Genomic DNA, 24,949 nt, shown 5'->3' with positions numbered 1-24,949 from the left:
GAAAATAGAAGTGCAGTTCCAAAACCTAAGTAGTTCACCTAGTGAAACAGCTGGAAATGCATCAGAACCAGGGGTCCTTGAGGGAGTTCCAGGTGGTCCCCAGCTAAATTAGGAAGAGTTTAAACACTTTTGGATTTTAGCTATATTAGTTGGTTATTCAAAAATCATGAACATTTGAGACAAATCTTTGCTTTTGCGGGTCCCTGGAACAAATATTTTGAGATTGGGGGCCCATGGCAAAATACATAATAATTTTTTGGGGTCCTTGACATGAAAGGTTTTCAGCACCACTGATCGGTTTTCAGAAAGACATTTGTAGAATCGGCCTCAGGTCTTAATGGGTTAAGCTATTTTGTGAGCTTGCTATTTTAGAAAAAGTTTCTCTTACTGTATGTCACAAAAACATTTCAATTTGGGTCGGGCCCTTGACTTGATAACCGAAGATCCGGAGCTCCAGGGTTCCCTGCGTGCCGGGTCTGGGAACCAATGTTCTATTTAGAATATAGATTGTGGTCAAAATTGCTGATTGTGAGTAAAACAGAATACCCTATTCTTAAAGGCTCAACACTTCAATAACACTGCAACAATATATGTCAATAAAACTAATTGACCCATGTCCTATAATAGGAACATTGCACGGCATCAGCAGGATGTTGACTTTTCTACAGACAATTGAATCACAAATACACTTTATTACACTGGTTTTCAAATTGGGGTCAGGGGGACCCAGGCGGGGCGATGCCTACTGGTCAGTTAGAAAGGAGAGGAGGTGGATAAGAATTAAAAATGTAAAAAAATATAAAATACAATGTAGTGTGTAGGACACTCTGGGAGTTGTTTCCAGATGCAGATGTACTGAAAAATTGCTGTCTGCAGTATCTGCACTGCTCAATGCATTATGATAAAACTGCTGTGAGAGTGTTTTGGGATATGTTCGTGGAAGCATTCAACCAAAGGCTAAAAGATAAAACATTGTAAGAGGAAAGGCATTCATTTTGGCAGGGGTAAGTGTGCGTGTGAGTGCGTGCGCGTGCCTGTCCACATCTGGCTCAAGCCTGAATAAATGCTGTTTGTGCTCATGGGAGATTAGAGGACAGAGGACAAAATATGCATGTGTATAAACAAATGCGATTTCCCTCCATCTGAGAACAACAAAGCTGGACCAGAGTATTCCTGTCCCCAACAGACAAAATGATCAGAGTACTGACAAAATGTCATGATAGAACAAAGCAGCAAAGTACCAAAGGGTGCCTAGTGTCTCGACCAGTTCCCACATGAACACCATCCTCCAGTTGTGAGAAACCCGAGTTCAAATCCGACTACCGTCATGTTCCCTGTCTCTCGGACCTCAAGACACGTTCCTTGCGGTCCTTGCTGACCGGGAACGTGATGAATAAACAATCCGATATTCACGTTTTGCGGGGATGCTCTCATGACACAAATATTTATCGCACAAAAATTCATTACTATCTACAGTAAAACCCTCAGTGTGAATTTAACTCTGAGAACCAACTATGGAACCAAATATGGTTCCATTTGTAAACCGTTATTGTAATACTGTTTTAAACCTGACCTAACCTGAAGTTCAACCCACAGCACACACTGTGAATATGCTTCACAGCTGCTATCACTCACCCGGTCAGCCTCGTCCGTCGACTGGTAGCCCGATGACAGCAGCACGTCGCTGGGTGGGTGTCCGGGGGCCGGGCTGCTGCAGGGTGGGTGTCCGGGGGCGGGGCCGCTGGGTGTGGTGTCAGAGGTGGAGGACGAGCGGCGGCGGCGGCTGGTGTGCTGCTGATGCTGCGGATCGTGCGTGTGTCGCCGATGGAGGGCCTGCGGGCTGCCTCTCAGGAGGGGGTTGCGGTCTGCGCTGCTGGACCCCGACCCGGAGCCCTTGCTGCGGCGGCTCTGCAGGCTGGTCCCCCGCCTCATGGTGCCCGCGGGGGCCGAACCCCGGCCAGCTGGGGAGGGAACCACAGGAGCAGAGGGGGGGTCAGAGTCATGAGGAGGAGGACAGCGGGACGCCGCCTGGGCATCCTCGGGGGCGGAGGAGGGAATGCTGCCGGTGGACACCACCGAGGAAGAGGAGGAGGAGGAAGAGGAGGAGGCGATCGTGGTGGCGGAGCGTGCGAGGGGCAGACGCTTGCGTTGCTGCTGGAACAGCAGTCGGAGCCCCTGGCCGAAGACCCCCACACTCTCCCTGGCACTTTGGCCAATCCTACGGAGAGAGGGGGGCTCCGACGAGGACAAGGCCCGTCTCAGGGTCCCGTGGCGCTGGGGAGTGGGACCCCTTGAGGTTTCCCTAGCCCCGAGGCCTGAACCTAAATCTAAACCCACGCCCACCGGTACCCTCTGACTGTTGCCCCCCTGTTGCATTTGGCCCCCTGCGGACCCTTCCTGAAGGCAACGATGGGGCCGTTGCAGTCGGTAGCAAACAGTAGACGACTAGACGGGGGACAGAGTCACAGTAGACGGGGGACAGTCACAGAGAACAGAATCACTTGCCTCTCTATATGGCCTCTATGGGGACAGAGTCACAGAGAACAGAATCACTTGCCTCTCTATATGGCCTCTATGGGGAGCGGGAGTCAGCTCGTCCCGACCTTGTCCTGTCACCTGTGTGGTGACTGGAAAATAACATGCATAGTAGAAGACTGCAACACAGCGGAGTCTGAGAGGAGGGAGGAATGAAGAAGTGGGGGTTTTCTGGGAGAGGGTCAGAAGAAGGGCTCAGCAGCGGTCAAAGGCACACGTCCACAGAAGAAGCATGCATCAGTGAATCAGGAACAAGTAGCCATGCTGGTCTAAGCACAGAGAGAGAGGAGATGATGAATTATGAGATGCCGGAATCATGTAGCCTGGACCCTGAATCGCTATAGTTTTCATTTTCACTCATTAATCATGTGACTTAATTTGGAATTCAATGATTCATGAGTCCAACAGTGGATCCCTCTGTTGGAGGCAGAATACAAGCATTCTCTGGCTCACATGCTCACTGTTAGCATGTGCTTACAATGTACACGCATGTGAGTACACAGCAACTCTTTGCTACAGTGATTTATCAGGAACGATCCAGCCCGAGGTTTAGCCAAAAGGAACACCGAAAATCTTCCCAAGACAGCAGCTGTTAAAGAGATGCTGAACTGTAGTCGAACCATGGGCTGATTTATGGTCATAAATAAGTCCAAATATTGTCCATCGGTTTATGTGTTAGATCTGTGGTCTGTCATTGACGAACCAGATGGGGTTGTTTGAAAATCATACTTTCATCACATAAATGAACGTATAAAAACAATCACTGGTACGTTGTTTTGGGGAAACAAATGTTATATCCTATTAGTCATAGCGTCACTATGACTCATACATAACCATAAACAAACCTGATATGCCCATAGGTATATTGTATATTATGAAGATCTGGTTGTCCACAGCCACAGATCCGACCACTATGCCCATACTGTATATGGTCATGTGCATATGGGAACTGAAATTCAAACTTGGCATTTGCGTCGGCAAGACCGGATGGATTGCGGTGCCCGTTATCGAGTCGTTCAGAAATCGATATGCAGTTATCCAGAAGCGCCAATCCGACCGATATGTCCATCAATTTACAATTTACAATTTAGGCATTTAGCAGACGCTCTTAATCCAGAGCGACTTACAATAAGCAAGAACAAAAAGCATGGGAATACATCACATATGTAAAAAAGCATTTATCGCGAAACATGCGTAAGCTAAGAACGTGACTAGAACATATCTATATAATGACACTATACATATAAACTATAACTAGAACATATCTATATAATGACACTATACATATAAACTACACATATATGCTATACTATGCTGTACATATATACTATGAAGTGCTATGACTACTATACACTATATACTATGAAGTGCTATGACTACATACAATGCACTTATTGTGCTGTCTACATGACATGCTATAAGTCTGTTTCAAATGCTATATAAGTCTAAGAAGTGCTGTCTAAGGGGGGTAGGGTAAGTGCTATGGGCCATGATGGAGTCTGAAAAGGTGGGTTTTCAGACTACGGCGGAAGATCGGGAGTGATGCTGCAGTTCTGATTGCAACGGGAAGTGCATTCCACAGTTTTGGGGCCAGAAGGGAGAAGAGTTTGGGACGTGTGGAGCGTTGTCCCGGCGTTTTTAGTGAGGGTACTTCCAGCTTCCCTGCGTTGGCTGATCTGAGTGCGCGGGAGGGTTTGTAGGGTTCAATCATGCTGGCAAGATATGGGGGAGCCATACCTTTGGTTGCTTTAAATGCCAACATCAGAGTTTTGTATTCTGTGCGGGCAGCGACCGGGAGCCAGTGCAGGGAGCGGAGCAGGGGGGAGACATGTGAGAATTTTGGCCATATATATATAGGCATATAATATATGGATCTGTAGTTGTACAGAACCGCCGATCCAACGTAGGTGTGAAGGCCGCGTATCGGCTCGAACCTCTAGTTATAATATATACACAAGCAGAAAACGCAGCACGTGTTATCAGCTTGCCCGCTGTGGGTTATGGCACTGGCAGTATAGTCACTGACACGTTCAGGTTTTTGGTAGCCTACGCAGCATTGGACAGGTTATCACGTAGGCGAAATAGACTGTCTCACTTTCTCCCTCTTTCCCTCTCACTCCCCCTCTCACTCTCAGGACCAAATTACCAATCCTAATAATCCCCCCCCCCCCTTTAGCCTACGTCTTCGCACTACCCCTCTATTACAGTATGTGGGTTCACGTGTAGGTTAGGGTGTCCCGTTCCTCTTAGCGCATCAAGGCGTAGGGGCCATCTACCCCTCCAAGCGTCTCTCCATCTGTAGCAAATGCTATGTGAGCTTCAAACCGTAGGAGAGACAAATGTTTTTTTTTTTTTTTTTTGTGGCTTTCGCCTTTATTTTATATTTTTTATGGAGGGACAGACAGTAGGCTGACAGGAAATGGGGAGAGAGATGGGGGGATGACATGCAGTAAAGGCCGTCGGGATCGGGAGTCGAACCCGCGGCACACTGCCAGACTGGATTACCAGCCAAGGTGCCTGGACCGCTGAGCCCAGGCCGAGAGACAAATGTTTTGGGAAGTGTGAACGGAGCTTTTTGCAAATAATCATATGCAAGCATTTTAAAATCCACTGGAGTATCTTAGTTTAATGTAGATGCACTGGCATATGTCATTGATCTTTCAGCGTTTCAGAAACTTGCGATTTCAATAGAGCTCTGTGTAAACGAGGAGTGACATTTATTTCCATGTCGTGTGTATGATGCTTGAAAAATAAAACCAGCAGCACACCGTTCATCTGATATCAGTGCCCGTCAGAAAGGTATATGGACAGGAGTGGACTAATGCTCATTCATTTCTACATTGTATGTGTTGCTCGCCAACAATGTATGTGACGACAAGTTGTGAGCTTGTTGATATTTTCAGCAAGCATGACTGCTGTAAGGCTTAACATCACACTGACATAGATGGTGTGTAAAGAACCATCCTGGTTATTGTCAATTTATTAATTAGTGTTCTGTCCTAAAAATGGGTTCAAATGTGTCACTGGTAGTTTACAATGGCAAAAAGGCTTTAGAAAGAAGTGAGAAGTGGTTATATTTGCCATATAACAATATTATAATTGCCATGATGTCATTTCATCTTCATCTCACAGTTGATTGGACTCTGCCAGGGCAGAAAGCAATATTAACAAGTTAGTTGACACTATATGTTACTACTAGTAATACAACCGATAAAGATGGACAATATTTGGACATTCTGTATATCAAGATGTAGCTACTGTACACAAATTAGGTTCCACCAAAGTTCGACGGTGCTTTAAAGTCTCATGAAATGCAAAATTCAAATATGTTTAATGAGCGAATACACTGTACATGAAAGTGAGTCATTCCCACGCACCAGGATCCAGGCTAACGTGATGACACACAGACTGATACAAGATATAGTACAAAAGGTTGTAAAGCAGACAGACCCACGCAAGCTGAGAGAGCGGAAAATAAATGACTAATGTAGAGGTGAAAATACAGAGAACGATATATATGAGAGAGAGAGAGAGAAATAATGGACAATATAAGAGGAAAACCCACCTACCATCAGCCCAACTGGCAGCCTAGTCTGACTCAGTGTCCTGGATTACCTTAGAGAAAGAGAGAGGGGGAGTATAATCAAGTCAATATCTCGTAGAAATCACTGAACTTTAGTTCAGAAAGAAAGTGCTGTCACCTCCTGTTGTGATCAATAATCACTTCCTCCCTCAGCTGTGAAAATACTGGTTACTTAAACTGTACTGGCCATGACTCTGTGACATGAATTGTGTGTGTGTGTGTGTGTACTACTGTGCTTCCGCCGGGAGCTCATTTTATTTGGCGTCCCTAAAGATGTGACATGAATTGTGTGTGTGTGTGTGTGTGTGTGTGTGTGTGTGTGTGTGTGTGTGTGTGTGTGTGCACTTAGACAGATGGTAGGTTTGACGTTAACCTGGTATCCTAGTTTCTCTGAAGCACTACATTTTCTTTGCACTCTACTTATGTGGGCATTTTACCCTCTCATTTGTTGACAAGGGTAAGTCGCTAAGATAAGAGTGTCTGCTAAATGCTTCAACTGTGTGTGTGTGTGTGTGTGTGTGTGTGTGTGTGTGTGTGTGTGTGCGCGCTACTGCGCTTCCGCCGGGAGCTCATTTGGCGTCCCTAAAGATGTCCCCTCATTACCCTGCAGGGACCAGGGTTTGCACACAAAAAAACAGCCGATTGTCCTTTCAGCCACATGAATATTATACACCCATATCATAGATAATATACAGTGTTAATTCATTAATAAATACTTTTTTGTAAAACGGAGTTGGAGCCAACGATCAAAAGACCAACAGAAGCATGATGTGATCATGATGTCATGTGTTTCAGTTGTTTTTTGCAAGTGACACAGCTGTACTACAAAAGTATTAAGCTTTTACACAATGGGGGAAAGTACTAGAATCATAAATACTCAAGGATTGTGACTTAAGTACAATTTTACTCTACGTATGTTTCATACATACGTAGAGTATACGTATAGAGGACAGGTGATCGGCAGGTCTTCAATTAACTCGGAGAGGTCTATTTTTAATGCACCACTGCGTATGTGTAATTTGTTGTGTTTTGAATGTTTCTTTCGTGTGAAACTGCTGACCAACTGGATGTCCCTCTGAGGGACAATAAAGATGGACGTGAACTTAATCTCAGAATGTTACAGTGCTGCTCCCGCTAGTCTTGCCAGAAGAATACTCAAGTGTTAATGTCAACTCTGAGAGCGTACACATGTAACCAAATGGACACATGAAGAATACTCAGTGTTAATGTTAACTCTGAGAGCGTACACATGTAACCAAATGGACACATGCCTTGACATGTGTACGCTCTCAGATTGTGTTATAGTGTGGCAGACTGCTCCCTCTAGCTATGCACATCATTGCACGCGCACACACACACACACACACACACACACACACACACACACACACACACACACACACACACACACACACACACACACACACACACACACACACACACACACACACACACACACACACACACACACACACACACACACACACACACACACACACACACACACACACACACACACACACACACACACACACACACACACACACACACACACACACACACACACACACACACACACACACACACACACACACACACACACACACACACACACACACACACACACACACAGGGGGATTTTAACTGTAATAACAACACTCGGCTTGGGACACCTTGAACATGTTGTTACTGATTATGTCCTTCAGAGAGCTGCGCACGCACACACGCACGCATGCATGCACACACACACACTTGCACGTGGCCATTTTTTTGACAGCAGCCATCGACAAACAGTGATCAATTTGATAGTGATGTAGAGATGGATAGACGTGAGTTAATCCTGACCTGAGGGCCGTTCTATCATCTAACATCATGTTAGAAAATCCTCTTCTATCCATGCAGCCTGCAGGACTGACGGGATACAATCACGCAACACTACTGGAATGCTTTCTGCATTGTCTACCGTTTTAGATTCTAAATCCTCTTTCAGGAGCCTTTAGGGACAAAGCTCTACAGTCGGACATGACCTGTCACTCTGTGTGTGTGTGTGTGTGTGCAGTAGAGTACACTGCTTAATTTACAAACGGTAGACGGTAACGGTAGACGGTACAAAGTGTTTTTTTAGCTTATAATGCTGGCTTCAGCTTGTGACATAATAGGTGAAAAATATTCTCCCATTATGACATGCCCATGCCCAAATTAGGGACGTCAAGTTGACAGTGGTTCAAAGATCACATCACACAACAAAGCGTGTGAATTCTACACTTAACAATTCCTGCTGTAGCATTGCTGTTGAGCACAGGCTTTACAGTATATGTGTGGCGTGCGTGCTGAATTAGCATATTACTTTGCTGGGTTTTCAGCGTTTTGTTTTTCAGGGTTCTGGATCAAAGCAAGGGAATCAACCCATTCAACCTACAGCAGGACAAACAATAATGCAATAAATAAAGAAACCAGAAGATAACTGCAAATGTTAACCCTGGCATCCCTTTATTTAAAAAAAACAAAATAGCAGATCTACAAGCATCGCATCCTGAGGCGTTGTGAGATTGGTCATCGTCTATTTTCCAAATAACCAACATATAAAATAGGTCTTCAGTGGATTCTTCCTCCATACCAGTTGACCGCAAATAAATACACACTCTACGGAGTACTATACGGACCTTCAGCTGTCACAATATTTTCGGTCGTTTCTGTAAATCTACGTCATTGGAACCAGAGACAGAGAATTGTTTGTGAACACTGCACACAGAGCATTCCTAGAAACGTTCTAGTGACTGGACGTTCGCTCGCTGTGGCTGTGTAGCCGTAGCAGCACCAGAAAACAGAGGGGCGATTATCAGAGTCAACAGGTGTCAGCACCAGCCACAATGAGTCAGCATGTTTCTCCCAATCACTGCTGCTCTGTCAAAGGTGGACGAGCTGCGACCCCGCGGACAATGGCCTTTCTGGAAGCTTGTCAGGCTTGCATCCTGATAAACACACTCGCGCACACGTCCGCGTGTGCAGGCGCTCGCTCATGACCTTGTCCCTATAGCGAGTCTAGCTCATTCCATTCAGATGAGCTGTGGGTCTTCCTGTGCCGGTGTCATTGTCTCAGAGACAAGCTGAATGAGAGGGACACAGACAGCACACTGGCACACACACACACACACACACACACACACACACACACACACACACACACACACACACACAATCTCTGAGTTACAAATGGATAAATTATCACAGAGGATTTTTACTGTGCTGGAGATTATTAGTAAATTGGACAGCAGAGCATAATACTGTTATTGTGGTAAATACTAGACAACTCTGGTTCATTCTATCTGGCTTCATTTAAACAAGCAAATCCATAAGGTATGGTACTAGTAGTTACAAATGTATTACAATCTGAGAAATGCGGATAAGTGTTCACACTGCCTCCCCATAAGTAGACCGACTATTCACTAGAAAAAAGAGCACCTGGTTGCTTCCTTGCCTCTGCCTGACTACTCAATAGTTTCCATCAGACATGTGAGTTGATAGAACCCTACTATAAACCATGCATCATTATTATCATGATTGAACTATGAACCAGATCATGTGATTATGATAATGGCAGATGAAGTACCACAATTACAATAGCACAAGCAATGGCTCAAGTAGTCAAGTAGTGCACCTGACAATCTGCAATTTAACTTGCAATTCAAGATGAATTAATCTCATAATAGGCAAACATTCTGCGGAAATAGCAGATTTACAAGCTCACAATGCAAGCATGTGTGGTGTGGTTAAGGAAAACGAGAATGTATGAATGAATGGTAGAACATTATACCCAAAATGTTCACATTGCAAACAAAAAACAAATTAAATATCAGCCCAGTTGTTGTTTGATTACACAGTTCTGCCTGACATTTCTATTCACCTGTCCATTTTACTTCACATGAAAAACTTCAAACTCTCAGCAAAAGAAAGAAAGTGTGGTCGTCACTTTGCCCCACGTTCTGTGACAACTGAAGCATGTTGTTCATTGTTGAACCATACTGTAGGTTGACTCAAAATATGGCCATAGCTTAGACAAGACTGTACAGTGTTCTAGAAGAGAGGCTGCGATTTGATGTCAAACAGACCAGCCTTTGTTCCCCCAGAGCCATGCAAACACACACACACACACACACACACACACACACACACACACACACACACACACACCATCTCTGCTCTTTGTGCTGGGGCCTCTTTCACTGACCGACACACATCAATAAGACAGGAATTAGGCCAGAGAGTTCACGCTGCGCTGTGTGTGTGTGTGTGTGTGTGTGTGTGTGTGATTGCACGTGCGTGTCTGTGTGTGAGACAGAGAGAGCGAAATATAGGGATTTAAAAAAAAGAGTGTAAACGTACAGTATATACATTAGTGTGTGTGAGCGGAGCCCATGTGTTCATGTTCATGTGTTCTCTTGACCCATGGAAATGTGACAATATGTCATTCTGCAGCTGTATAATGACAGCACAGGCAGGAAACAGGAACAATCGTTATTGCATTTGTGCGTGCGTGTGTGTGTGCGTGTGTGTGTGTGCGTGTAGGAGGGTTGGTGGCAGTGGGGCAGCGGGTAGGGCAGAGAATGGCAGTGTCAGTTCTTCTGATAGGCAGGAGACGTCTTCAACAAGCTGCAAATGGTATGATAAGTATGCAAGAGATGTGTGTGTGTGCGTGCATGCCGTATGTGTGCTCTCTTTCTGTTGTGTTGTGCCTGGCAGTGCAGGGTTGAACAGGTAATATGACGATGTGAATCAATAGCTGTAATAACTCACTGACAGGTCAGGAAAAAACGCCCTATTCTGCCGTCCATGGAGCCCTCTACCATCTAGGAACAGGACAAACCATAAACCAGAACACACACACACACGACCTTGGTGGTGTTAACCACTGATATAAAAGACATCCCATCAGAGTGTAGTCTAGTACAGAGTAGACTCTAGACCTAGCGATTGTCAAGCAGTGATCATATTAGTGGGCCCCCACATAATCAGCAAAACACTGGATAATGTAAATATTAATATAAAGAAAATCAAGCTTGTGTGAAGTGAGGTGCGCCCACTGTATTTATATCGACCACATAGTGCCTTACGTTGTCATTTAGTACCCTAAACATTAAACAAACATTAAGGTCCATAGACTTGGCTGGCAAACGATTTACATCATAAGTGCTCTAAACAAACATAACAAATCCCATAGACTTGGTTGCCATATGACTTAATCTTCAAAAGCCATGCATTGGCTAGCGCCCCTCAAAAATATTGCAACGGCTGCAGCCGTATGGGAACCGACAGGTGCTCAAGTCTGTTTAGATTCTAACAAGGGGTGACAAAAGGGGACAGGGCTACCAAATGTTGTTGTTGTTACTACCGAGTACCGACTTGTGTGTCTTGTCCTGAGAGGTGTTTACTGGGGCCAGGTCTCTGGCTCATATTCCACCAACTCTGGTAACAAATCATCATCCTCAGCCGTCAGGTTGGAAAGCACCTGCATGGCTGCTGAAATCTCATACCGGAGATTAGGTCAAAGACAAGACAGAGTTGACGAATGGTCAGCGTCTCTGCGATGAGATCAAAGTGACCTGGCTGCTGTGAGGTTATTCGGCCACAGGGCATCTGCCTCTTTGTGGTGGCAGCGACAGGTGAGACCAAGTTAAATGCAATACCACATAAATAATCTCCCATCATCAGCATCTATTTAAATAGTCCCCTATGCCCCTGGGACACCTCTCTGCAACTGGACACCTTTCTGACCCACTATCAGGGGCTAGTAAGGATCAGTACACTACTACACACTGTATGAGCTGTGGTACTGAAGCTTGCACTGGGAGACCAGGGAAGGGAGCCAACAACTCAGTATTGGGCCAACAACCTCGACTTAACACCGTGGGAGCAGATAAGCACTGAAGGGTACTCTTCCATTCCTAACCCCTGAACCTCAATAATATCCAACCTTTTGCTATAAGTACTGGAGCGTGCCATTGGAACACATTGAGTGTTCCAAGATAACATTGAGTTCTGCGTCTGCTAGGCAAGTTTTTGGCCAGCAAAGAATTCGGTGAATTTTGTTCAATCACAATTTTTCATCATCACAATTTGACAATCACAGCCATATAATGGAAGCAATAAGACACTGTATTAGAACTGTATTACATGCAGTGTAATACACTGTATTACACCATGGCCATGTGGAAGGTGACATCTGCCGTGGTATCACTAACATGGTCAGATGAGAGGCTGACAAACTTGTTGGCATACTGATTCATAACTGCATTCAGGTTTGATGGAAATGATCCCCCGAACGACAGCAGACAAATGATCGCATGTGTGTGAAATGCTGGCTTAAATTGAAGTTGAAAGCGAGTGTTTGAACTTCTGTGACACAGCATGACCCCGGCTTCTCTTCTGCTTCTTGGCTCCAGCCAGGAAGAAGGCAGGGGGAAGCTGGCAGCTTGTTGCCACTAGAAACCACAGCCTTTGAAAAGGAATTTCACCTTCATTCTGTAGTGTGGGAGTGTGTGATCTACTGGAGAGAACAGAGACATTGTGTTCAGAGCCTTAATCGAGAAATTAAAAAAACGACTTTATTAGACGTTTATCTTTGCCGGTGATATTGGCAACGGATGACTTTCTCAAGAGGCTCACAACTTATTTCAGTGTGTGGATTCTAAAATTAGCCACACTGAAGAGTGATTTATACTTAGTTGTATGCCAGTATTGCAATTGAAAATAACAGATCTACAAGGCAAGCTCACAACGAGTCACGACACACTGTGAGCTTGTAGTCGTAGATCAGACATGCATGGGACATCTCTACTACTGCCTTTGTTACAGCATGAAGAAGATGGACATACGCAACATATGTAGATACATACAGGCTTAGTGATAATGACAAAATCAAATATGACTGTATACTGTATGCATATATTTTTGACGAAATGCCTCGATATTGATACTGTGAGAACAACACTTATTTCATATCACAATATTACGATATCCAAAATCCAGGACGATAGTCCTATATAGTACAGTGGGAAGAGGGGGGTATCATGCACCCCCCGGAAATATACTTCTAATCAGTGTTTTCTTATTGGAAAAAATGTGCTGAAAATGATGAGCTATGATAAAAAGTTGTCAAAATGTCCCACCTACCTCAAAACCCCCTTTTTGGTATATGGCTCTGGCGAAATTGTGTAAAGGCAAATATTAATTCACTAAAATTACATAAATAGACATGGAAGTCTGAAATTTGTCATGGAGTATCCTGACACATAGGGGTAAGTAGAAGAGTAGGATTTGGGGGGTTGCTACCATTCTAGTTTTAAATATGACCTTCATTATCCCCAGAAAAACAAAAAAATATGCTGTCCGCTTGACTAATAACAACAAAGATGGTTATTTTCCAACACATTATGGTGAAAATCACTGCCTCACTTGTATATAGAAAACTTCCCATATCCCTAAGCTTCAATTTGATCCCAAGATAACCTTTCCATCTTGAAAATTACTCTTTCTGTAGCCAAAACTCTGAACTATACCTCAAATCGGTGAAAATTGTATATTCAGTCAGTCAGCTATACATTTGGAATAAATGAATGAATGACTGAGTTTGAACTGACTCCACATTATGGAATATGTCTTACTTGAATAAGCTATGTTAAAAAGTTGGAAAAGTGTCCAATCTACAATTGTTATGCAAATGAGTGCCTCCATTATCAAAATAATCGATTTTCACTATATCTCAGCCAATACTGCACTTAAATGAACAAATACGGTGTCTAGACCTATATTTTGAGGGTCGAGGATCTCAGTGAAACTATTCTTAAAGTGACTACATGTGCCCATGGCATGCTGGTGTGCAAATCAGAGCCGATGAAATCAATTCCTCTATCTTGTCGCCGGCTTCTTGTGCATGCTTTCCAGTGTCAAGGAGATCAAGCAGTGAGGTTGGTATAGGACTGCACCACAGGACACACTGGATTCAAAAACTATTTGGTTTTCAACAATCCCTGCCCTTCATCATAGGGTTTTGGTTTTTCCACCATAGCTTCATCAGCTCGCTTGTATAAGGCAACGGTGGCTCTCTTCAGAGCAGAGTAGCATGTAGGAAGCCAGGTCAACTTTAGATTTAGAAATGAGTTTGTCATCTGCCCCACCACTCTTTCACTGAAGACTCACAATTTAAATATATTCTGAGCCTAGCCAAGCCATATGACCCATAGGGCAGGAGCCTAACAAGTACACTCCCTGGCATGACTAGTATGTCGCAGGGACTTACCCCAATCCAACCCTTTGGTATTCCCCGGCTGGGGATCGAACCCCTGACTATCCAGTCTCAGGGCGGACGCTCTAACTACAAGGCCACTGAGCTGTTGATGATATCCAGAGCTTCTTACGGGTGTGTAACTTTAGAGTGTACAAAATGGAACCAAATGGACCTGTAAGTAAGCCTTGTGTAGCCATGAGGCCCATAGGGCAGAAGCCTATCTCCTGTTTCTGTAGTATGAGGTAGCTTGATGTACAAGTACACCCCCTGGACATGTATGTAGTATGTAGCAGGGACATGTCCGACTTACCGACTGAGTCTTTGGTATGACCCGGCCAGGGGATCGAACCCCGACCTCCCAGTCTCAGGGCGAACACTCTGACTACAAGGCCACTGAGCTGTTGACATCTTACTGGTGTGCAATTCTGAACGTACAAAATGGAACCAAATGGACCCGTAAGTGTTATGGGGGTCCTTGAAATGTGCCTTGTGCTACACTATCTCCGATTCAGAAACGGGTCTCATGGTCGCAGGCAACGTATTCTTCTCCAAAGTTGAACGTTGCCACCACTGTTGAAGCAGCCATACACTACACAGGTTTATCCTGATGTTCTGGGCATCTTTGTAAAGTTAGTGTTATTAAAAAGCAGGTAAAAGAGTAACGTTTCAGCACTCTATTTGGTCTCTCTATCCATTCAATGTAGTAGAAGAGCCGACTGTTATGTCGTCTCCGTCCACAGGAAATATGTTGCCAGTGACCATGAGACCCGTTTCTGAATCGGTCTATATGGAACAGATCCTTAATTAGTATAGTTGCAGCAATTCATCTGTCTGCTGTATGGACAGAGTTGTGAGTCTTCAGTATGGTAAATGGTGCATTTATATAGCGCCTTTATCCAAGACGCTTTACATAGATTGTGCATTACATTCACCCATTCACACACACATTCATACACCGATGGCGGCGGAAACCATGCAAGGCACCAACCAGCACATCAGGAGCAATTAGGGGTTCAGTGTCTTGCTCAAGGACACTTCGACACTAACTCTGGGGGAGCCAGGGTTTGAAATGGCAACCTTGCGGTTACCATCCGGCCACTCTACCCCTGAGCCACTGCTGCCCCAGTGGACTTCACCCGTGCCAAGTTGCTGCAGACAATGGTGGGGGCAAATGACAAACTCACTTCTTAAATCTAAAGTTGACTTGGCTTGTCTTCCTCCATGCTACTCTGCTCTGAAGAGAACCACTGTGTTGCCTTATACAAGGGAGCTGATGAAGCTATTGTGGAAAAACCAAAACCCTATGAAGGGCAGGGATGGTTGAAAATCGAAGGGTTTTTAAATCCAGTGTGGTCCTGCGGTCCAGTCCTACCAACCCTTGATCTCCTTGTCATTGGAGACGATGGACAAGAAGACGAAGAAGACTGATTAATGTGACTGCATTTTGTTCTTTATGGTGCAGGCTAGTGTATAGGGTGGTCACTGTTGCTTACATTTTTGCCTTTGAGTGTGTATATGATGGAATACTGTTACAGGATTGTGTGACTGTTTGTATTTTATACTGCATAGTGCAGGCCATTCTATAGTGTGTATACTACCGCCTAGTATTGTTCATACTGAGGATGTTTTTTGTGTGTGATGTTATGCTACAGTATATATATTCTAAATTATAAAGCTAGCATAACACAACACCTGTCTAGATACCTTATATGCAATATTGGTATCTCTTACTTGGTATAAATGTGACTTTATTGTAATGGCAGCACTGATTTTTACACCAGCATGCCACGGGCACATGTGGTCACTTTAAGAGTAGTTTCACTGAGATCCTTGACCCTCAAAACATACAAACATACAAGTATAGACACCTTATTTGTTCATTTAAGTGCAATATTGGCTGAGATATATAGTAAACATTGATTGTTTTGATAATGGTGACACTCATTTGCATAAAAATGGTAGATTGGACACTTTGCCAACTTCTTAACATAGCTTATTCAAGTAAGAAATATTCCATAATGTGGAGTCAGTTCAAACTCAGTTATTCATTAATTCATTCCAAATGTATAGCTGATACTGACTGAATATACAATTTTCACCGATTTGAGGTATACCGGTAGTTCAGAGTTTTGGCTACAGAAAGAGTAATTTTCAAGATAGGAAGGTTATCTTGGGCTCAAAATGAAGCTTAGGGATATGGGAAGTTTTCTATATACAAGTGAGGCAGTGATTTTCACCATAATGTGTTGGACAATAACCATCTTTGTTGTTATTAGTCAAGCGGACAGCATATTTTTTTTTTCTGGGGATAATGTAGGTCATATTTAAAACTATAATGGTAGCAACCCCCCAAATCCTATTCTTCTACTTACCCCTATGTGTCAGGATACTCCATGACAAATTTCAGACTTCCATGTCTATTTATGAAATTGTGTTGCAGAGACTGAGAACATGCTCTCTAGGTCGTCGTCAGACGAGCACTCAATCGTTGCTTCCAGTCATCCCGGTTTTCTATACATCTGGCAAGCTCCGAGCTCGTTGGTTCCTCCTGCGTCTTTCTTGAGAACATCCATCCACATATGTTAATGTGGGACGTCCTCTTGACCAGGGCCCATGTGTTGGTTCCCACAGCACTTCTTTGCAGGCTGGCAGCTCTTGGTGTCTTTGCCAGTGTCCTACTAGTCTCATTCTCCTGGCTGCTATTTTCTGGTTCACCCTTGGCATTCCATCATACAGGTTCTCGTTGGTAACATGTGTAATCTTGCTGATGTTAAGTACTGCACCCAGCATTCTGCTGTAGTCTACTTCTGCAGGGTTGGCTTCAAGGTTCAGCATTCACTGGTATGGGAGAACAGACTCTACCATTGCATAGAAGAAGCTGAGTTTGGTTTGGTGGGGGAGGTTGGACTTCCGCTTTACGCTGGCCATGACGTTCAGGGCCTTCCTCATTTTAAGATCTTGTTCCGTTGAGTTGACCCATGAGCCCAGATACTTGAAGTCCTTGACTTCCTTCAGGCAGTGCCTCCTGTTGTTGTCAAGGACAGTCTAAGAAGGATGAGACGCGAAGACCGTACGGGCGACGCCATGTTGCTTTGGAAGGAAAGAAACATGCGCAGTTGAGACCAAGGAAGCTGAACGCGGAAGTGTTGGCTGCATATAGCCCATTGCGCATGTTTCTTTCCTTCCATGGAGCACCATAAGCAACATGGCGTCGCCCGTACGGTCTTCGCGTCTCATCCTTCTTAGACTGTCCTTGGTTGTTGTCAGAGGTGGATGCTCTGATGGGATGTTATAGGTCATTGATGCTCAACCTATGGTACGCGTACGGGTGATAGGCCGGAGGCCAACCTTGACACACTCGGACTACACTCTGTTCAGGAGCTCCTGGACTTGTTCCACGTGGTCGGAGAGCAGGCTGATGTTGTCTGCATAGTCCAGGAGAACATACAAATTGTACATGTTTTGACATAGACTATGTAGGTTTGTTCAAACGAGCAAAGGAGTAGTGGAAGCCACCCAGGGGGCACTTGTGAAGCAGTTACGGGTTCAGTGTCTTGCTCAAGGACAAAGCCAGTAGGAGATGGGGATCAAACCAGAGACCTTCCGGTTCCCACGCTCGCTTTACCTCCTCAGCCAAGGCCGCCCATTTAGATTTTTCTTTTTAAAGAAAGAAAGAAAGAAAGAAAGAAAGAAAGAAAGAAAGAAAATAAAAGAAAGACCTCTGTTGTGAATAAAAAATGGCTGGCCATGAAATGAAACAGAGAGGAAAATGACTGCTTCCTTCCTGAGACACAGAAACTTCCTCCTGAATCACAGCTGCATTGACCCTGAGCCTTTAAATGGGCATCACTGAGCCAAATCACAATCTGCTGTGATGCTGTGTAGGGTAGACCCAGGGAAAGTGAACATGGAGCCATGTCAATTTACAGAAATGAGACTAATGTAATTTACAACTGCTCTGCCAAGTCCTGCCGTACTCTATGCACCTAAATAGTATGTCATAATCTGCAGTCCATATTTACAGGCAGTTGCACCAAACCAATCCCATTGCAGTATGTTATATATATTTACTATACATGTCAGCCATAACTATAGCCACACACTCTGTTCCTTCCTTTCCAGACAAAACATTTCATATCACTATCAGCTTCACTATACAATAGCAGTCTGTACGTGTATTGCTTAACTACTACTAAACTGCAGGTTTGCTGCCACTCATTTATTACATAACACAACTAAAACCTTCCCGTTTGTCGCCGCCTTTGATTGAGTTATTTTTATTTTCTCTTCTGCACTGTAACTGTATCTATAAATTTTTACTTTTTGTTTTATGCATCCTAATGTCATTTTATAAATTGTTTCCTTTACTTGTTCTGTGTAAAGCACATTGAATTGCCTTGTTGTGGAAGTGTGCTATACAAATCAAACTGCCTCGCCTACTTATTTATAACTTTATGGAAACCCTTAACCCACTAGCGTTAAAATTGGCATCCATCTAAATGCCATATCTAAAGCAAACCATTCCTCCATTTATGTTGTAAAAGATGCCAGCAGCTACACGTGGTCCATTAATCAGCCAAGGGAAATCAGCTGAGCCAAATACTGAGCAGAACTTGGCTTCTGGCTGTGATCCAGGAGAAGCATATCTTCACCAAGTCCTTACCTTCAACAGTTCAACAAAATTAAGCATCGATCAGCTGAGGAGGCTCCTACAGTATGTTCCCTCAGCCCCATGTTCCCTCAGTCCTACAGTATGTTCCCTCAGCCCTATGTTCCCTCAGCCCCATGTTCCTTCAGTCCTATGTTCCCTCAGCCCTATGCTCCCTCAGCCCCCTGTTCCCTCAGTCCTATGTTCCCTCAGTCCTATGTTCCCTCAGCCCCATGTTCCCTCAGTCCTATGTTCCCTCAGTCCTACAGTATGTACCCTCAGCCCCATGTTCCCTCAGTCCTATGTTCCCTCCGTCCTATGTTCCCTCCGTCCTATGTTCCCTCAGTCCTACAGTATGTTCCCTCAGCCCCATGTTCCCTCAGTCCTATGTTCCCTCAGCCCCATGTTCCCTCAGTCCTATGTTCCCTCAGTCCTATGTTCCCTCAGTCCTACAGTATGTTCCCTCAGCCCCATGTTCCCTCAGCCCCATGTTCCCTCAGTCCTATGTTCCCTCAGCCCCATGTTCCCTCAGCCCCATGTCCCCTCAGTCCTATGTTCCCTCAGCCCCATGTTCCCTCAGTCCTATGTTCCCTCAGTCCTATGTTCCCTCAGTCCTATGTTCCATTGTTCCCTCAGCCCTATGTTTCTTCAACACATTTCCCTTAGTTACTGTAACAGTTCCTCGCTGTGTCCTTAACACCTTCTGTTCCGTTTATTGTTAACAACTTTCAATCTAACATCCCTATTTTGGGCATGTCATTATAGGTGAATTTGTTTTGTTTTTGTTTTTTTGTTTTTGAAAACAATCTTTACTGTACAAGCTAAGCTACTGTCAGGGGTGTACACAGATGCCAGGTTAGGTGCTGAAAAGAAGCCATACGTTTTAAAAGTGAAATAGCCCTTTAAGTGGTTAAAAGCTTAAACCCCAGCATCCATATCCATATTATGGGGAAAGCTTTCGCTGAAAATAGCAGATCGACAAGCTCACAAGTTGTGAGCTTGTCTCTCTCTCATATCGTCAGCTCCTGAATAGGCAGGCACGACAACATGATTGGTTGGTGGTGGAAGTGAGGGGTGTGTGTGTGTGTGTGTGTGTGTGTGTGTGTGTGTGTGTGTGTCGTCATCCTGGTGGTCTGACTAGCAACGTGAGACATGAATGGCTGTGAGGCTGGTGTCCTGAAGGGGTGGCCATGCCCTCAGCCACTTAACCCAGTGTGGTGAACAGATAGTGGGCATACAGCAGTTATCACTGTCACTCCTAATGCTCTTTTTATCCGTGTGTGTGTGTGTGTGTGTGTGTGTGTGTGTGTGTGTGTGTGTGTGTGTGTGTGTGTGTGTGTGTGTACTGTACATGCGTTCTGCAATCCCAAAAACAAGTAACAGAGATAGGGAGAGCCAGAGTATCAGAATGGATGAGTACACTAAGAGAATGACAACAAGCTGTAAGGTCATAATTGTTATACCAAGTTCCGTCCTCTATTGCAGCAGTGTATTGATAACCACAATAATAATCATAATCATAAATCAACTAGCCTACATCAGACTGGTCAGTCTCTTCAACAAAGAGAACAAAAAGGGAGATTGAAGTTGTAATCATCTAAATTAATCCTTGGCAGGCAGTAGTGACTGTACTGTACACTGCCTTTGCCTTGCAGCATCAGTGGTACAGGAGTTTTGAATGTCCCATCCATTCCAGGCCATAATAGCCTTTTGGTTTGCATATATACTGACAAATGATAAACCAAACCAGGGTTGCAGAGCTCGCTTGAAACTTGTGTAGCCTACATTGAAATGTGCCAATATATTTGAGGGCAATATATTTGGCTCTGAGAGCCCCTGTCATGACAATATGACAGCATTTCAGTTCAAAAAAGGCTGTTTATTAATTAAATATATAAGTAGATATCCAATGCAATAAATCACCTTTTCCCAATGCAGTGCTATTTAGTACTACTGTACTGTACATAAGCTTCTTGGCTTCAAAAATAACTGATTGCTATTAGCACAGTTCAGAAGGAGTTGTAAAATCTTCAAGTGTTCTTTTAACACGAAATGGAACCAAATAGATAGGATTTTTTTTACTGAGTGTGCACGTTTAACCGGCTTTTGGACCAAAGAGTCCCGTTGTGGAGGCACCAGTGGAGGCGAGACTATACAATGTCAAACATCACTGATGCTACTTTATCAAACCACAGCCATTCAGCCAATGACAGCAACCATAAGACTTTACAGTAATAATTACCCACGGTGACAATGTAGCGGACACAGGTTGACAGCGCTACAAGTACCGCTACTCTAACTGAAGACTCACTCACACATCTGAAATGATAAAATATCTATATCGAAATTCAACAACAGACCACCCGCATGGCATACGGGTGTATAACAGCATACATAGCAAACTAAAGCATATCAAGGCGGTGAGCGTGGGAACATGTGAAATTGAAGTATAAATCGGCACTTACATTAGGCTACATGGGTGATGAGAAACAGTTGGAGCTGGCTGACTGACGTTCACGATCACCCCACCCCTCCTATGACAGTCGTTCACCCTCCCTCCCACAATGACGTATGGTCATTGGAAGGTAGAGACGATATCCCATTGCCCGGGCGGACAATCACGCTGTGATTGGCTAGTGCTAGAAAATGTTCGATTCACCCTGCGGCCTAGGCTGCATATTGTTCTCTCTCTGTGAGACTTTTAAAGAATAGCCTTTCCCTTTTCTAGCTACCTTTCTACCCTAACGTGTAAATGAAATGTACTAGTCTGACTAGTACATTTAATTTACACGTCTAGTCTACAACCAACCGTTGCCTAACAACCAACTAGCCAATCACTGCATGGTTGTACTGAATGTCCTCCGGGCTATGGGATTTAGACTAGGTCACTGCTGGCTTGCCACAACCATGTCTATGGCCACAACTGTTGTGATTACACAACTGAGCTGTAGTACTGTCCAGTCCACGCACAGGCGAGACATCATGATGTAGGCTATAAAAGGGAACTGAAAAACGATTATGATCTTTAACTTCTATTTTTCATAACCATGCATATGAACTACAGGTATGGGAATTGATATAAAAGTTGAATGAACCAGGCCCGGCGCCACGAGGGGTCAAAAGGGGTATTTGACACCTCAACCCTCCTTGACACCTCAGAAGATTTGTTTTGTAATGATAACTAGAACGGTGCCCGTGGGGCCTCTACAGCGGTGCCCATTGGGCACTGGCCACATGCCCCATCCTTTTATGCCCATATATGGAGTTCTTTGTAAGGCATGCCCAAATATGGAGTATATGCAGCCAGCTTGTGGAGTTCTGTGTCAGGCATGCCCAAATATGGAGTGTTGTGAGGTCAGAACAGGCCAAAGTGCACCAGAATGAAGCATTTTCATCGCAAATTTTAAAAAAATCCTAGCGCTGAATTTCTGAAGCCTGGCTATGGCCCGGATGGGGGGGCCACCTAAAGTAATCTTGCATAGGGCCACCCGAGTCCTACAACTGGCACTGCCTGTTTGATTTAACAATGCAATATGAAATAAAACCCCTCAGTCATTTCATCCTGTAGCTGGCTCTGGAATGAACTCAGAAATACACATTTCAGTAAATTGCATTATAATACTAGGCTATATGAATTGACCTATTGTTGTAGGCCTATACATTTTTATTTTGGCCAATGAATGGCATTAAAAAAAGTAACTGAAACATGTCTAGAGTATGACTAGAGTAGTTCTGATTTCAGTTTCTCAGGCCACAGAGGTTATGTGACGTGTGGCCGTTTATGTCACAAGAACTCTGAGAAACACAGTGTATTTAAAGTGCACTAATTAAAGTGCGGGGTGCATTGTACTGTGAGACTCATTTAAAACCATATAGCCAACTACGCCACCCTTGGATTAAAAGAGTCAAGGGAACTCTAACTCTAAACAATAAAAGGACACTCAGGTTCGATATTAAAACCAGTTTAAAAAGAGCAATAAATTAAGGAAAACGATAAAAAGACTGAAACAGGATTAAGGTGGGGGATTACAACAATAGTTGTATTTGCCTTATACAAGGGGCACACTAAAAATGGCCAATACAAAATACAATGATTAAAAACACCCTAAACCTAAAACCCTAACCAAAACAAAAACAAACAATTAAAAAGGTCTGGAGAACAATGTGCAAAAGAACGATGTGCAAAATAGCAAGGGGAGGTTGTGCAGGCAGTCAGGGAAGGGGGTACTCTTCTACGCCTTGTAGTCACTGAAACACAATAAAAATAGACGCCAGTTCATCTGGTCCGGAGCACTCTACATTCACAGCTCAACAGCGAGGTTCACGTGGGTAATACTGTGGTCGGGTACTTACAGGCGCCCCAGGCTTATTACACCTGGGCCGATCTGTCTCTGGCTTGCAGTATTAAAACCTCTCCGTCGCAACGCCGCCTCGCCTCTGGTTGGACTGGAACAATCCCTTCTGGCTCCTCACCACAGATCCTCCCTCCAGCGTCTTACTTAAAGTGCGTAGTGCCTTCCCTATAAATCACATCCCCTGCATTCCGTCAGTTCGTCTCGTTCTCTACGTGCACATCCAGCTCTCCTCTCGAAACCTTTTCACTGCTTTCCGTGTCGTCTCTCTCGTCTCATCTCTGGGCAGCCCCCCCACGGCAAGGGCGCACACTCTGGGGGTCGTGGTCGTGGCACTTAAAGCGTCGAGGACATGGCTACCACTGGCCCCCCATGGGGGTCGTGGTCGTGGCGCTTACAGCCCATCTAGTGTCGACTACATGGCTACCACTGGCCCCCGGCTGCATCCTGGCCCCCAGCCGTGGTAGCTGCCCCCTGTTCTCCACAGAACCTTCTCCTCTTCTGAAAAACTCTGTCCTCCAAACACACTGTCTCTGCTATATAGGGCTACTGATTGGTGGGCCACACCCAACCCAGGTGCAGGTCATTAGCTCAGTTTAGGTTGTGCCAGTCAGTGGAAAAAATAAGGTTTACAAAATCATGCAACACTCAAACACAAATAAGCAAAACACTAAAGCAAAATCACTGGACAATAATCTCACTCTAATCAACTCACAGCAACTTAAAGAAAAACATTTCAAACAAACATGCAAAGTATTAACACAGCAAAAGCACAAAAATTACAATAAACCAAACACATCTATACATTTCCACCGGCTTACAGTTACACCCACCTTACATTTCATAAGACTAGTGAACTGTGTGGGTTCAATAAAAACACAGCAACTTCTTTTGACAGGAATAGCCTACACTTTCACTTGTGGGATAGCACATGAAACACCAAACCACCTGTCCTCTGTGACAGAAAGGCGGTGGACATATTAATCACAATAACACACCCCCCGGCCTCTACAGTAATACAATAATACATCAGGACCAGAGGAAGCTGCAGGGGAATTAGCATTACATTACAGCACTCGTTTTAGGTACGTACGGGCAGAAGTGAAAGTGCTTTTGGAGGTTTGATGCTGTTTGATGCTGCACACAGAGACAGACACACAGAGGATAACAGAATAATAACAAACACAGATGCACCCAGAGGCATGATGGGAAATCCCTCCTTGGCCAACTAATCGCTCCACAGCCCCCTCCTCAGGGGTCCACTGTTCCAGGCAGTATCCCTTCTCACCCTCAGGCGACCTGATGATTAGGGCACACATACATGGGTACAAAAAGCATGTCCTCGATTCGACTCCCAGCTGTTTGTTGTTGTGTCTCATTCCTTTCCTGTCTCTATCTCTCACTGTCGCAATCAAAATGAAGCAGAAATACTGAAAATAAACAATAATAAGCATTACTACCCCAGCATAACGTCCCAGAGGTGCAGAGGCAGTCTTTCTTGTGTTTCTCAGGGCTTAGGGTGTCTGTGTTCCCTGGGACAGAATGTC

General features: G+C 44.4%; 1 protein-coding gene across 9 annotated transcripts in view; it reads right to left on the bottom strand.

The window, feature by feature from the left end:
- tmcc1a (transmembrane and coiled-coil domain family 1a) overlaps positions 1 to 21,576 on the bottom strand; it is a 68,669-nt gene extending 47,093 nt beyond the window's left edge. Inside the window, exons 1-3 of one of the 9 annotated variants that reach the window (XM_079488887.1) lie at positions 21,516 to 21,576; positions 6,101 to 6,150; positions 1,636 to 1,961 (exon numbers count right to left, since the gene is read on the bottom strand). In XM_079488887.1, coding sequence (XP_079345013.1) covers positions 1,636 to 1,961; positions 6,101 to 6,107 — 333 coding nt within the window. In that variant the 5' untranslated portion in view covers positions 6,108 to 6,150; positions 21,516 to 21,576. Of the gene's footprint in view, positions 1 to 1,635; positions 2,707 to 6,100; positions 6,151 to 21,515 lie in introns of those variants that run through there. The other 8 variants (XM_079488884.1, XM_079488888.1, XM_079488886.1 and 5 more) reach the window with 8 other exon arrangements.
- Between the last annotated feature and the right edge of the window lie 3,373 nt (positions 21,577 to 24,949).

This window comes from Electrona antarctica (genome assembly GCF_951216825.1).
Source record: "Electrona antarctica genome assembly, chromosome: 2".
Taxonomy (NCBI): domain Eukaryota; kingdom Metazoa; phylum Chordata; class Actinopteri; order Myctophiformes; family Myctophidae; genus Electrona; species Electrona antarctica.
This window is presented reverse-complemented; position numbering and strand designations above follow the sequence as displayed.